The sequence below is a fragment of the Coloeus monedula genome (genome assembly GCF_965178545.1).
Source record: "Coloeus monedula genome assembly, chromosome: 18".
Classification (NCBI taxonomy): Eukaryota; Metazoa; Chordata; class Aves; order Passeriformes; family Corvidae; genus Coloeus; species Coloeus monedula.
This window is the reverse complement of record NC_138798.1, coordinates 3,202,716-3,218,784: the sequence shown is the minus strand read 5'-3', so window position 1 is coordinate 3,218,784 and position 16,069 is coordinate 3,202,716. Positions and strand designations below refer to the sequence as shown.

Here is a 16,069-nt window from a genome sequence, read left to right as displayed (position 1 = left end):
CTGAGTTACATTAGAGCCGCCGCCGCCGCTGCGCGACCGGAGCGAGCGGAGGCAGCGGCGGGCGCGGGGGAGCCCGAGCTGTGACGGCGACAGAGGCCTGGGCCGGCCGGGGGGGATTGAGCTGCTAGAGGAGGAAGGAAGGGGGCGATCCTGACCCTTCGCGGGCAGCAGGGCGGCTGCGGCTTTTTCTCCCCCGCGCCGTTATCGCCCTCCGTTACCGGGGCGGCTCGGAGCCGCTGAGGCGAGCGGAGAGGCCGCTTGGCCATCTGGACGCGGCCCATCCCCGCAGAGATCCGCCGCGGCCCCGAGGCGACAGCGGCTCCGTGGGCCCACGCGCTCCCCGCTCGAAGTCCCCCGTCCCCGCCGGAGAGGCGGCTCGGCTCCCTCGGAGGCGTGAGGGGTGGGAGGGGGTGGGGGCTTTTTAATTTTTTTAAGGGCTGCTTTCCCCTTTTTTTTTTTTTTTTTAATTTTTTTCCTGCCCCTCCCGGCCTCCTCCGCGGAGAGGTGTGCTCGGGCTCCTCTGCTGCGGGAGAGGGTCTATGGTGATAGCACGGGGGTGGTGAGGGCTGAGGAGGGGTCTCGCCGCCGCCCCCGCCGCCGCTGAGGAGGAGGAAGAGGCGAGGCACGGCACCATTTGCTGCTCCCTGCCCCAGCCATGGAGAACGCGCACACAAAGACTGTGGAGGAAGTTTTGGCTTATTTCGGCGTCAACGAGAGCACCGGGCTCAGCCTCGAGCAAGTGAAGAAGCTGAAGGAGAAATGGGGCTCCAACGGTAGGTGAGGCAGCCCCGCCGCGGGGATGCTGCCGCCGGCGCTCGCCCTCTTCCCCCCCTCTGCTCCCTTTCCCAGCCCTCTCTCTTCTCCCTCATCCTTGCCGGGGCCCTGTGCGAGGCCTAACGCGTGTGCACTGGCAAAGCCGGCATCTCTTCCAGGACCCGGAATAGGAGCGAGGGAGAGAAGATGGCTGACTTGAACTCCACCTCGTGGGTTTCTTTCAATCCCGAGCTCGCAGGGCTGCTCTGGGGAGGAGGGTGTCACCTCCGTTCCCTTTCACCGTAGCGGTGGGAAACCTTCTTCCATTCTGAAATGAAGCGCTTTGGGGGTTAGGATTTGCCTTTTCTTTTTTTTTTTTTTTTTTTTTTTTTTGCCCGTCTTGACCTTCATTTTCCCCAGTTTTTTTAGCTCCTTTCAGCCCCTTATTTTATATTCTTCTCTTCAGTCGGGACACAAAATTCAGTCGATTTTTTTTAATCCTTACTGCTTGGCTGTCCTGGTCTCTTCTGAACGCCCTTGCCCTTGTGTAAAAAATGAAAATCTGTGAGAAGATTACACGGTGGAGGTGTTTTTTTAGCTTTAGCACTGCTTTTATGCCTCTTGGATTCCTAAATCTAGTTGCAGGGATATAAAGGGGAGAGCAGAAATAAGGACATACCCTTAAAATGGAGGAAAGAATCTGAAATATTTTGAACCAAGTTTGATGGTTTGTGGGTTTTTTTTAAGTGAATGTGGAGGAAAAGCTTTGTCAGAAAGCATTTGAAAAGCGTTTTGAGCCTTTGACCCTTTGTGTGCAGCAACAGCAGAAGTCCCACAGCTGGCTGGAGTGATGACTTGGCTGAATTATAACCCTTGGCACATTCCCGCGAACCTTTATGTGTCTTAAAATGCAAAACTCTCAGGCCCATTCACATACTCTGGTGAAAAGAGCCGCCTTAGTGGGGCTTTCAGTATGTCTGTCAAATCCAACCCAGCTGAGTGTGCAATTCAGGAACAATATCTGGTGTGGATGCCTGATAATGCTCTAATGTGTTTCTTCGATGATTTCTTTTCTTTGACATGCTTCCTGGAAAAATCTTCCACTGACAGAGCTACCGGCAGAGGAAGGTGAGCATGGTTGTGAAATCTTTTGCCAATTCCTGTTGATAATTCATTTTTTTTAAATGTACATGGCTCAATGGCTTTGTTACATATTGCAGGAAAAACCTTACTCGAGCTTGTGATTGAACAGTTTGAAGATTTACTAGTTCGAATTTTGTTGCTCGCTGCTTGCATATCTTTTGTAAGTATGATTTATTTATTTTTTTAGTTTCCTAGGGTTCTGTATGGCAGAGTGACATATTCCAATGTATGTGAACTGTACATACTGAAATTATTCTTTCTTGCTGGGTAGAAGTAAAAGATGCAAGGTTGCTGCCTCTTAAATTAGTTCCTTGTGACGAGGTTTCTGTATGCTGACCAACAGAAATTTCAGGGAGTCTTTCATTGCATGAATCATAAGTACATAACTACACTAGGACAGGTATTTTAAAAAGTGCTTCTCATTCAACCCAGTTTGCTTATTTGAGGTGGGATTTCCCAATGCTGCTGTTGGCTTTGAGAACTAACCTTGAGTAAGTAAGCGTTTAACTGGACATTCTTCTTGCCTTTGGGTTAATCTTTATCAAGCTCAATGTATAATCATTGGAAGACATTTTTGGATGCAATGCAGACTGTAAATAGAATCTACATGGCGAATATTCCAGTTGCCTTCCCTTCCTGATAATAGCAAGGTGACAGTTGTTGCTTTTGACAGTGACAAGAATGTTGACGGCTGTGATGGCACCATTGTTGACCAAATTTGGTAACTGACCTTTGGATAGTCAAGTCATTAAATGGACATCTTATTTTGCATACAGGACTAAAAGAACAAGAACATTTTAAAGTTTTTTTTTTTCTAAAAAAAGCACGATTAGGCAATCTTCTTACGTTATGTGTAAAGCCTATGTGCTTGCTGAAAAACTGGAAAATGGAGTGAAGGCTCAGTGGAGAAGGAAGGTGAAGGCTGTATTTCTTGGGGAGCTGGACAACAGAAACAAAAGCTTGCAGAATATTAAATTGTTTAGGTAGGGAGTAAAAGTTTACAGTAGACTTTGCCCTGGAGTTGTAATTAACTACTTGAAAAAAAAAAATGCTGCAGCTCTTGGAGGGGGTGGAAATTGTGGTGACTCTTTAGCTAAGGGCAAGCTAATTAGGATGGGCAGAGGAGAATGTGCTCTGGAGCTGTTGTGTGTGGTGGGGGAAGGGTTGCCCTGGTGCTGCAGTTTGTGCTGTGCTGGGGATCTGCTCCCCCCACACTGACACCTTCCAAAGGGCTCTGGCTTTGGGTCCAATTCACCAGTACCAAGCTGAGCAGTGACTGGTGATATCGATCTTGACCATGGAGACAGATGTGCTTCACTCACTCCTCTGTTTCCTGGAGAGGAAATCAGGCTGGCTATTGAAAATCGAATAAGAAACAGTCATTGAAAAGCTTTTTTTTTTTTCCCCCCTCTTCTTTCCCCTTATCCTCCTTGAGGGTGAGAAGGGGATGTCTTTTTGTTCCTGGAAAGTCAGGAGTGTTTCTGTCATCTCATGAGACAAATGACAGCACAGAAGTTTGTTAGCCTTCCGTGCCAAAGTACATTAATTGTTTTTATTATAAACAAGTAAGTGAAAAATCAGATTCACCAAACTAAAGCTTTCATTGCTGAGTCTCAGTAAGTATGAGACCAGACTGACAGAGGTCACAGAACATACACTGCTGAGTCCTTGTGGAAAACTTGATTAGTAGCTGAATTCAGTTGCTTTTTTCAGTATGGTTAATTTTCCTATCTAATTAAGAGACTGTATTCTAATGGAGTGTGGGATGGATCTGGGTTCTCTGCTTCTGTGCAGCTGACATGGTACATGACCTTGGGCTACTACTCTGCCTTTTCTATCTCCTATTTTAGAGTTACAGAGGCACACTAAATTGATGTTAGAAGTAAAGATTTTTCTCTGATGAAAAGTAAAAAAAACCTAGATATATTGTAATTTTGGTACTTTAGAAGCTCTTCCCCTTTGTATTTGTTTCTGGTGTTTTCTTTGCTCAGAAGGTGATCATGTTGTCTGTTTTTCTTAGGCTTTAACACTTTTTCTTGATGAAAGCATAATACAGACTTTCGTAGTAGCTGTAAAGCACTGTTGGATATGTTGATACCAGGATTGCATTACTGCAAAAATAAGATGTAATTACATCACCCAAATTCTGGTGTTCTTTACCAGCTGCACATTGTCAGTTTAGAAAAATTAAGACTCAGGTATGAGAGAGAGGATCTTGAAGTATACAGATAATTTTTTTTTGTGTTGAGGGAGTTTTTATGGTGGTTGTTGCAATCATAAATCATATTAGTTTATTGCTGTTACAACTGCCTGCACAGTAACACTCATCTGTAGCACTGAGACCTGCATTAGGTTTTGTGCAGAAACATTCCTTCTTATATAGAGTATAAACTTCTGTGTTCAGAGTGCCTTTTGTGCCCTCTGCTCCCACACTGCCTGTCAGGTACGTGTCAGTAAAACAACTCAGAGCAGCAGCTCAATCTGTGTCACCCAGGCTGATTGCCGGGGTCAGATGCTGCATGTTTGTGGGCTGTGGATCCTGTGTCCTACATTCCAGGTCAGAACTGCTGTAAGAGATGTGCCTGGTTAGTGAAAGCCCTAAGTATGGCTTTTGAAGAGAAACAGCATAAATAATTTCTGATGGTGAGTAAATGGATCTGTGAATAGATTTGTCTCGGTCTTGTGTTGGATCTGTGAAGCCTCTGCAGAAATAAACCCGTGGAGTGTATTCATCGCTTCTAATTCTTGATACTTGTGTAGCATGTGCTCAGATCTACAGTGTTTACTGAAAAGAACAGCTTGCTTTGCTGTATAAATGATTTTGACAGGTTGCAAAATGTTGACTGCATCTGATATAGAATAATTCCTTGGTAAAGTGTGGATGCTTTAAGCAGTGGTGTGTGCAGAACTCTGCAATCTTAGCTCTGCATCACTCAGTGGATTTCCTTCTACAAGGTGCAATGTAGGCTATAAACTCTACCAAAACTTGAAGTACTTATACAGCATCCTTAGAGCACTCTTCCCCTCAGTTATTCCTTTGATTCCTAAGCTGACTTAGAAATGACTGTTTTGGGAATGTTTTCTAATAGTGGATGTCTGTGTTTAGGTTAAAACAATATATTGTGCTTTAGCCCAGACATTGTTAGAGCCTGTAAATTAGCATGAGTGTAACCTAGCTTGTGGTAAAAGGTGAGCAAAGGTCCTCTTGGAGGAAGTAGGATGTGTCAGTAACAATGTTGCAGGCTTTGCCCTGAAATCACCCCAAAAGCTACCTGTTTAGGTCAGCAGCAGTGAGTGTGTGGCACAAGATAAGGGTTGCTGTAGAACATGGCACTAACAGGCTTTTAGCTAAACTTAGATTGCTCATTAGCACGAGGGTAGGGGTGATAAAAATGTGAGAAGTCGTTGTGATTCCATTTTATGTTGTAAAAATTAAACTGTGGGTGACAGGTGTTTTTTTTTTTTACCCCATTATTGCTATAATAATATATTTATTTTCAGAAATATGGAGTAACGTGGTGGGTGCTGACGATCTGTTAACTCAGTAAAATTCTTAATTTTGTGCATATACATATGGTCAGGATGTCTTGGTTTGTGTTTGAGATTTTTTTTCCCTGACCTCCTTGTGTAGTGGACAAAAATCTCTACTGAATCATAGAACTAAACCTGGGAGGTTTTTCTTGAATGTTTCCTGATGTTCAGTGTAACTGACGTGGATGGAACAGGGATCAGGACTACTGAAATAGTTTGCATCTGCTTAATTTTAAACTAATTTGTATTGAAAAGATTAATCACTGAAAGAGGGTTTTCTAAGCAGTAGTTGATACTCTGTCCAAAATACACTAAAACTGGAATCACAGTATCCTGTGAGAAGAAAACCCTTGAAAGCAGTCCATACATTTTATATGACCTGCTTTAATTAATCCAGGGCTTCTTTTTGTTGGGATGAGTTCTCACCTCTCCCAGCTTTCTTCTAAGTTTCCATTGTCAAAATGAAAACCAAACAAAAATCCCTGTGCGGTTGCTGACAACAAAGTGTTTGCTTTTCCTCTGTTAGTGGTGAGCGGGTACAGCCTGCTGGGCAACACAATTCTGTCTCAAAACTCCCATTCTTCGATTCTGTTGTTGTTACTTAATGATACATAGTCATCTGAGGTAACTTGTCTCCATAACATCCCTGACAATAGAGATACTTCACTTGTAGAAATGGAAAAAAGCTGTAAGGGTACTTGTGCTGTTTCAGCCGCTTCCATCAGTGCTCACCTCATTGCTGGCTGATTTTGGCATTGTACCTCTGGCCCCTTTTTTACAAATAACTGTGAAAACTAAATACTGTTTGCCTGTCATTGTGTGTCTTTCGCCTCAGTGTCCTGCAGGTCCATCCCATTAGGCTTTGTTTAAAATAGGCTCTGCAAGCCGTAGCTCCAGCAGCCCTAAAGCAAATACACTGAATGAAAGTTGTGCTTTAAGCTGCTTATTTTGGCTGTTGATATGGGGCTTTTATGTCTTGCTATTATTTCTCTTATATTTTTAGGCTTGCATTTCTCTTGAGCAATTATCTTATTCTTTTCTTATTTTTCCTGCTCTTTCTTAAATACATGGTGACTTTACCTATTGACAGTACTGCCTGACCAGTGCATTGGAGATCAATGACCTGGAAATTAAACTGTTCTATGTGTGAGTCTTAAAGTGATTAGGGCTGAAACATGGTGGGGCCCTTCTGAGTAGAAATTTTTAAAAATGAGATTTCTCACTGTAAACCTCTCCAGGGTCTTAAAAGTGTGCTAGTGGAAACTTTCTGACAAGGACTCAGTGACTTGGACAAGAACTGTCTAGTCTTTACCAGGCATATGGTCTGTTGTTACTAAAAATGCAGTGCTGAATACTTGTTATTGCTTGTTCTACTTCCTCTTTGTTTTTCTTGCATTTGTTTTGTTTCTTACTTCAGGCTACTATCAAATAATAAACCTGATCTGTTACAGAATGTGTTGTGTATCACAAATATTCTAAATGGAGAGTTAATATAGCTGTAGTCTGCTATAGGAAAACCAAGAACTCACTATGTATCTGGTTATTTTATGTCTATGTTTACTAAATTGTTCTAGAACTAGAGCTTGGATTGTTCCACTGGTAGTAATTGTGTAGAAACTTCTGGAGGGAGAACTGTGTATTGCTGGCTTCCAGGGTTAACTAGATACTTCATTTTAGTCTTGTAACAGATTGATAATTTCACCAAAAAAACAGCCAGTGAAGACTTAAACCATCAGACTATACTCTCAGGATCTCTAATTTGAGTTCATCTGCTGTTTTTGAAATAATGGCTTATTGAAAGAAAAGATCCCTTGAAAACTTAATTTTGGCTCTCCTTGACATACTTGGATCTTGCTGTCCTTGTAGCGACTTTCCTTACCTCTGGAGTTACAGCCTGTCTCAATGTTATTTTACAACACACATGGTCTTAAATCGGAAAAGATTCTGGTTTAACGTTGTGTAAAGCAGATGTTTTATTCTAGTTAACCTTGTAGGTGCCTGCTCAGATAAGCACATCACAAAATAATTGAATTTTATTTGCTTTGTTTGGAAGCAAATTGGGCTCTACAGAATTCCAATAAAGAAAGGGAAGGAAGAAACAGTTCCTAAAGAGCTTTTCTGATGGCAGCGTGTGACCTTGTGTACGCTGAGAGAGCTGAAAATGCACCGTCGGCCTCTCCTGTAGCTCCATGGGCAGCAGCAGTCCTGGTGCAGAGGGGAGGCTTCCCATGGCACAGGGATGTGTGTGGAGTGAGCACAGACAGTGGGGCTTGTCCCACTGCCCCAGCAGGTCAAATGCCAGGAGGGGTTCTGGGGATTGGAGAGCAATGGCGTGGTAGGAGGGAAGAAACACCGAGGTGTGGAGAGATCCTGACTAAATCTGTTCTGCACGGGGATTACACAGACCCTCAAAATGTTGTGTTGCCAGTTGGGATGTTGCAGTCGTATTAATCACAACCTGGATCTTATGAGTTTATCCCTTCATAATAAAGATTTGTTGTTGCATTGGATTTGCTTGACAGTCTGTTTTCTGCTTGAGGCTTTCATGCTGCTGCTCCTTCCTTTTGACATCCTGGAGTGTCTCACAATTGAGCAATAGCTCGGAGCAGCATGTTGGTGGAATCATGGTCTTGCTTTAGTAACAGTTTGCTTGCTGCAGTCTTCTAGTGATTCAGAGTGCTGTTGCCTGACTACCAGCCCTAATTATCTCAACACGTTGTTCCTATTTACTGTCACTTTCCAGGCTTCCTGTTGCTCAACATGTTGATGAAAACTCTCTTCCTCTCTGATCATGTTAACTTTAACTTGACTTTTCATCAGTGACTCCAGCATTCTGCAGAGGCCCTGACACATTCAATCAAGTGAATGACAGATGCCTAAAACTGGAGTGCACTTTTGAAACAAATGAATTAAAATCTATGTGGAGCCTTTTATACAAGTCCTCAAGTTTAATTTACCTTTTAAAATCCAATTTTGAGTTTTATCAGCTGCTTGGTTCAGAATCCAGCTTCAGATATAACTATGCCATTCACTTAGATGTTTCAGTAAGACACTACTTGTATTTAAATAAGTAGATGCTTATTTTTCATATCTACTCACTATAGATATGAAAGAAGCTGTTGTAAAGCTGTTTTCATTTGTGTGGCTAAGTTACCGGTAAAGAGCAATTAACTTGCTTAAAATTCAGATTCTGGCAAAGTTTGTGTTTTAAGTAGTCAAACTAATCTGTCTGTGTTCTGTCTTATACCATAATGAAATAATTATTTTTCATTGTCATAATGTTGTCACAACTTCTGCTTTCATTTCTGAAGCAACAGTAGCAATTGTTTCCCAGATAAATAGCTTACTCCTTTAGAAGAAGAGCGGCCTCTAAAATGAACTTTGTACTACTTTAGTAAAGATTCTTTTTCTCCTTTTCCATTGCGTTTTGCCAATTCATTCATGAATTACAAAACTACAAACTTGGTAGATTGAGGGGTTTCCAAAACTGCTGAAGTCTGAGCAGTTGAAATTTAGCAGGCATAAAGTTTGCAAGGTGTCTGTGTAAATCAGTAATTTAAATCGCTGTGTTTCTCTTGCAGGTCCTGGCCTGGTTTGAAGAAGGTGAAGAAACAATCACAGCATTTGTAGAGCCTTTTGTAATCTTACTTATATTAGTAGCCAATGCAATTGTGGGAGTGTGGCAGGTATGCAGAGATTCTTACAGCATCAAATCACAAATGTTTTGGGGTTTTATCGTTTAAGAGGAAGCACTGTACCCTGTAGTGTCGGGTGTTCTTACACAGCAAGTAGGATGTGCTGCTAACTTTGGATTCCTGAGAGTCAGCAACCCATAAAGCGTCTCAACAGAAAGTGTTGACTTAAAGGTAAAATGAAAGCTTCAGAAGTGTTGCCAGAGAGGCAAAATGCCCATCAGTGTGTTTGGCCACACACTGCTGAACACACGAACAAGACAGGCCAGAATAAAGACCTGAATTCAGGCAATAAATCAGGCCTTGCAAAGCTAAGAACAATTGGATTGGTTTGCTTGGGTTTTTTTCCCAGCTAAGGAACAAAGGATGGAGCACTTGTAATCTTGTTTCTTGTCTGTTTCCTCGTGAGACTGTTGTGTTTTAGTAAATTATTAATACAGTATTAATTCTCCCTGTTCAGTCACTATTAAGTGTACATCCAAAGACTGCGTGTCTGTCAAAGGCACAAGTTTCTTCTGAAAACATCTAAATACCATGAAACTTTTCCTACACTGTCAGCTGTGACATTAATTTGATGCTTTTTTATAAATCATATAGACAGTAATATCATAACATAAAATAACACTTCATGAGATGCCAAAACAAAAATGTTCATATCACTTTAGTTTGCTAATTTGATCACTTTAGGCAGTGGATGTTTTGTTAGAGGGTTTTTTTCTGCAGATAAAAAATACCCTGGGATTTTTATGGTAATTCCAGTTCTTTGTATGATTGGTTGGTTTTGTTGGGGTTTTTTTTAAGGGAAGGTGCTAACCTGACTTAATTACTTGTTCTCTTAGTGTGTGAGACATCATGCTTAAAAAAAAAAAAGCCAAACTGGTCAAAATAACAAAAATTAAGAGGAGGAGCCCTGTTAAGAGGTTAAAACACATTAGAGAGAACCCTGTATGCTGGAAGAAGTGGCCTTGAGTGGCATTGCTGCACATTCCTGTGCTCTGCTTTGTGCTATCCCATGTGAGCTAGCTGAAGAGTATTCCTCAAAACTCAGTTTTTAGCAGTACCCAGCTTGCTGGACAACCTGCTGGAGCAGGTGTGGAAGGAAGAGACGTTGGTCAAGGGGTGACAGCATTGCCCCCTGAAATGACATTTTATATTCAAGTCTCCATAAAGTAATTGTGCAAGAGTTAATGCTTAACTTGAAACTCTTGAGTTGCAGTTCTGCAGGTACTAATTTCAAGCATGAAATGGAAGGTAAAGCTGTCTGTATAGTTTGAGGATTTTTCTTGTGTAGTTGTTTCCCTGTTGTAGGAAATAATCAGGGAGTTTTTTTCAGATGTGATAGTATGCAAAGAATATACCTCTGTGTATTTCTACATGCATGGAACTTCATTGTGAAACAGAGTTGCTGCACAGATGAAGTGACTCATTCCTTTGTTCTAATGGGCATGGAAAATCAGTCACAGTACACAGTCTCCACCCATAAATGTATCTGTTCCTACAGGTACCAGATGTGAGCACTGAGTCATGGCCACGGCTCTGCCGCTCTCAACCTTTCCTCTCACGTGCACTTTTCCCCAGGAGCCACCTGCCAATGCTTCAGTGCCTGCAGGATAGTCTGGCTACCATAACTTCAGGCAAACTGGGAACAAAAAGACTCAGTCTAGCACGCTGAGCTGGCTGAATGAGCTGAATCACAGACTTTGTTGAGGGTGGAAATGATCTTTAAGATCAAGTCACACCGTTTACCCAGCACTGGCAAGGCCACCAAGAAACCATGTCTCTGAGGGCCACATGTACATCTTTTAGATACCTGCAGGCATGGTGATTCATCCACTTTCTTGAGCAGCCTGTTTGGATGCTTCACAACCATTTCTGTGCAGAAATTATTGCTAATATCCATTCTAAATCTACCCTGGTGCAACTTGGATGTTTATTCTTTTCTTTTTCTAGAGAGTGACAAGGTCCTCCCTGAGCCTCCTTTTTTTCCAGGCTGAGCCTCTGCCCCCAGCTCCCTCAGGTGCTCCCTTCCCCAGCTCTGTTCCCCTTCCTGGTCATGCTCCAGCCCCTCCATGTCCTTTTCGTCACGAGGGGCCCAAAACTGCCCCCAGAACTGGAGGTGCCTCAGCAATGCCCAGCACAGGGGATGGGTGCTGCTCTGATCTTACTGGCTACACTATTTCTGCTACAAGGCAGGTGCCATTGGCCTTCTTGGCCACCTGGGTTATCATGCTGAATTTTTACTTCTCCTTTTTGAAGGAGAGATTCTGTTGAAGTAACCTTCCTTTTGTGGGATTTTAAGGTTTTGCCTCACGGTGGCTCATAGTCCATAGAAAAGTGGTATTGGTGTTAACAGTGCTGAGGAGCAGAATTAATTTACCTGGTGGAGTATGAGGCTGGTATTACTTAAAGCTTAATGGGTTTGTGCTGGTATCTGCACTGCCAGACCCTGAGCTGTGCCATTTAAATTTTAGTTCCTCAAGGTAGTTTTGGTAATTTTTAAAAAGCTCATTTTTCAGCTGCACTGTTACATGGAGCTGCTGAGTTCCTCAACATTTGAATTTCTGATGGTTTTGTTTCTGCTTTGACATGCAGGAGGAATTTTTTATTATCTGGAAAGCCTGATGTATATTTGAAGGGCAGATGTTCTAGAAACTATGTGCACTCTACCATTATCTATAATTATCAGGGCTAGATGACGTTTGTTCTTGTCAATAGGCAGGGAAATGGAAAATAAGTTCCTTCTCCAAGAGCTGGAGAAGGAGCACTGATAAGCTGCTGGTTTCTACAGTTGTTCTTTATCCAGGTGGCATCACAACACTGATACCAGTCTCTGCCAGTGCTTAGTGAGAGGACTGCAGCTGAGATGGGAAAGCTGTTGTTTTAGTGGAAATCAAAAGGTTTTTGTATGTGGAGATTCATCCAAGTTTGTAAATTGTTTAGAGATTCTGGGGAAGTTTCTAGTGTATGCTTTAATTTCACTTCAGCATGACTTGATTTGCTGAAACAAGTAGTAGTAAGTTGGCTTCATCATAACTTGATCCTTGATTTATGTCAGTAAATGAAATTCAGCAGTGCTAGTCCACTCCAGGCTGAGTGTAAGCTGCTCCAGCCAAAGTACAGCCAAAACCTACATTCATGATTCTTAATTCTGCTTAGTGCTTTTTTTAAGGTCAAAAAGCATCCATATGTGACATGGAACTCTTTGTGTGGCCTCCCTGCAACAACACAGTGGATATTCTTGTTGGAAAATGCTGCGGGGGTTTAAATAAACAATTTCTGTGTTCTAAAGGCCTCCAAACACCTGAAGTACACTCTAATGATTTCCAGTCAGCAACCTCGTAAGGGGAGGGGACACAAAATGTTCTGTATGAAGAAACACAGCAGAGCTGAGTTGGTAGCATTCATATGATAATGCTTTTGAAAAATCGGATCTGACTGGCTTATTTTTCCTTGAGGGCTTTCAGAATTACACATTTTTGCTGTCCTTTAGGAAAGAAATGCTGAAAATGCTATTGAAGCTCTTAAAGAGTATGAACCAGAAATGGGTAAAGTGTATCGACAAGACCGAAAAAGTGTCCAGAGGATTAAAGCAAGAGACATTGTCCCAGGTGATATTGTGGAAGTGGCAGGTAAGACCCACTTATACATGCATTAGCATATTAATATAAAATTGTTGTGGGGCTTTGTCTTAATGATTTGAGGCCCTGGGGGGAGTTTTCAAAGACTCCTAAGTATATGCTTCACTTAAGAACAATCTTGTTCCTGTTCATCTGTAATTACCTTAAATGTGCATTTCTACGGAGGGGATTGTTTTTCAAATTGCCACTTAGTTTAATTGGTAGGTCTAAAAGCAGAGCAATTTAATTGGAGTTGTGATTTTAACACTTGTCACGAATTTAAAATTTTGTTTTCTGATGTCTGCTTTCAGAGTGTCTTAAAACTCATCTGGTTTTTCATCACAAAATAGATGTTTGTTCCTGTTTTTTAAATGTCTTCAGTTTCCTTGGGTTTGGGAGCGCAAAGATTTTTTTGGTCACGCTCTGTTATTTCATCTGAATGTGTTCCTCCAGCTCTTAGACTTGTAGTAGCAGTGCCTTTGAACTTCTTTTCACAAATGTCTTCTGTCCTCTCAGCAAGTATGACTGGCACGTGACTTCACTGCTTTCTCATCTTCCATAATTCTTTATTGCTTCTTTTGACAATTTGCTGCATAGATCTCAAAAACATAAGCTATGCAGAGTAGAGCTCCCTGTTACTCCTGGGTAAGCTTTTGAAGTGCCAGTCTTAAAAGACTGGACTTTTGCGTAGAGCTTTCTAATATCTTAGTTTTCCTCTAAAAGGCGTATCTTTGTTTGGAAGGAGTGCAAAAATAGAAGGGTTATACACTTTGAGCTAAAACGCCATCATTTTGGCAATAATGCCATAGTAATAACTTTTTCTCTAAACTGGGCTTGACTGTTCCTTCCCAGATAAAACCAGGTGGCTTTTGCTAAGTGTCAGGAATGTTGCATGCTCAGATTTTGTAGGTCATTATCAACTGTTAACTGAGTGATTGTTCCTTTGGGAACAATTCAGGGTGTACATCAAACTTACTTTGCACTAGTGTCACTTTGACTTTAGAGGTGGTAGCTGTCTCAAGAGGAGATAAATATATACCCTTAAACTTGACTATCCTCCTGTTTTAATTAGCAGGCAAAGAGAGTGTGCACTCAGAATGAAGTTGGTGTTGGCTGCCTGCCCAGCTTTCATTTCTTGAGAAACTTTAACATTGGCTGAGCCCTGTCTCAAGGCCCTGTTCTGTGCACAGGATGATTCAGCTACATGTCCAAATCCAAAGTGATGATAGCAGAAACAGAGGGTGAACTATGATGCTTTATCACTTACTGAGCCTCACTGCTCCTGCTCTGCATGGCCAGAGCTGTGTGCTCTGCAAGGGAGGGGGGTGTTTCTGCTGTGTTTGATGTGTCCTTTTGAGGCAAACAGAACTGTATCAATTACAGACTCTGCAGTAGATGTCTTGGCCAAATCCTTATCCTGTTTTTAAATGTCAGCAATGGAATGGTAGTTTTGGAAGGAGTTTTCATCATGGGGATACACTTGGGTTGTGTTTTTTGGTGATTTAAAGCAGTATTGGTAAAATTGTGAGCTGATGACTGTGTGTTTTGCACTGGTTTGGGGTATCACTGAGGAGAAGCGCTGGATTTTGATGCTCTGCCAGGTATCTAGAGCACAGAGCACTTTCTACTTGATTCATTGCCGTTTCAGAAGAGGTACAGATTGTGTTTTCATCTTCAAATTTAGCTTTGCCTTTATTCTGTATGAGAACATCTGGGGGATGTGTAGGCTTTTACTTACCTGCTGTATATTGTCAGTACCAATAAAATCAATTACTGTGTTTAAAAGGCCTATGTCTGAGGGAGAAAAACGGATTGGGAATAACCAATGTGCCTGTGACACCAGGCTGCCTTTAACAAGCATAGTCTCCTCTTTATCATAGGGTTACTATTGCATTATTTTAAAATCTGCCTGTAGAACAATGACTGATAGTCCAGCACATGTAGAATTGATTTTTTTTTTTTTTTTTTAAATAAGGACAAGCTTAAGCAGGTATGCTTGTGTAGAAACCCAAAAAACATCCAAGTTTTCTGGCTGTCCTTTAAGACAGGTGGTCTGGCTTGTTGGACTGCAGAAGCTTTTCTGGGTAAAATACTCACTTGAACTGGTGGGTCAAACAATGCACTTCAATTACCCTCTTGAAGCTGCAGTTGATTGTAAGTCATGTGGATGTTTAATAGAGAAATAAGTGCTTCAGTGTAACACAGCTTCTGATACTGAAATAATAAATTCTTGTAGCTAGACAATGAGGAAGTTTTAATTGTAATCAAATGGAGAAAAGCCACAGAGCAAGTAGAGAAGAGCCAATAAATGCACCATGTCCCAGTGCTGGTGTCAAGACCTGGAGGTGAGAGAGACTCTGTGCATGCCGGTGCCTCAAGTGCAGGAGGACTGCGATGGCCTTTGACATGGTGTTTGCAAAAAGATGGCCATGTAGGGAAGTGACAGAGCCCTTCATGCTGGGATGCATATCTGGCTATGGAATTCCTGGCCAAGTGCCAATGACATTTGTGTGTCCAGACAAATATCTTTCAACTGAGTGGCATAAACAACCAGGTGATTGGTTTCTCCCTTGTGCTGATAAACAATATTGAACAAATTTTTACAAGTCTTCCCTTGCAAAATAGTTGTATTTAATGTTGTAACAGCTTTGTAAATTTGAAATAGCTGTGTGTGGGTCTGACACAGAGATAACTTTATTGTAGGAATTGTTAGATTGCTATTGATACGTGCAGGCACGAATTTCTTAACTGCATGTTGTTAGGAAGACTTTCCATGTTCACTTCAGCAGAGATGGTAGAAAAGATACTGTACGATGAACAGGAGCTGTTAGGGATGTTGGGATCACAGATTTGGGATGTGTGCCTTAAATTTGCTTGCACACCTGTGGTGGGTATGGTTCTCAGAGCTGTAGTGTGTGATGGTTACTAAGCTGTAGAGTTTTTCTTAGAATTGATGAACTGACAAACATCCAGATGCTGTCCTCACATGGCTTTTCAGTTTGCCTGTCTTTAAATGGATTATCATGCTGTTGTAAAAGCTGGAGTTAATTGGAGGCTAGACTCTAAACTTGTAACCAGGGGCTATTTTATTAGATTAGATACACTTTGGTTTAGTTTAGTTTTTGTTTGCTGGGTTAAAGTAATATTTTAAAGAGAAATTTTAAAAAGCATGGCCCTACTTAAAAGTTTTGTGTGAAGTTCAGCCTGAAAAACTGGGATAAACTGGTTGTAAATCATGTCTTTTCTTTTATAGAAGCACATTTGGGAACAGAAATGACCTTTGTTCACTTCTGCTATATTTTCCTGTCTAAAATTTTCTGGAGTAGATAGAGT

General features: G+C 41.7%; 1 protein-coding gene across 2 annotated transcripts in view; it reads left to right on the top strand.

Annotated features, from left to right (window-relative positions):
• Window positions 1–432: 432 nt before the first annotated feature.
• The window catches only part of ATP2A2 (ATPase sarcoplasmic/endoplasmic reticulum Ca2+ transporting 2), a 44,301-nt gene continuing 28,664 nt past the window's right edge, over window positions 433–16,069 (top strand). For both annotated transcript variants that reach the window (XM_082293661.1, XM_082293660.1), the window contains exons 1-5: window positions 433–773; window positions 1,864–1,881; window positions 1,974–2,056; window positions 9,009–9,113; window positions 12,610–12,748. In XM_082293661.1, the coding sequence (XP_082149787.1) occupies window positions 656–773; window positions 1,864–1,881; window positions 1,974–2,056; window positions 9,009–9,113; window positions 12,610–12,748 (463 nt within the window). In that variant the 5' untranslated portion in view covers window positions 433–655. The remainder of the gene's footprint in view (window positions 774–1,863; window positions 1,882–1,973; window positions 2,057–9,008; window positions 9,114–12,609; window positions 12,749–16,069) is intronic.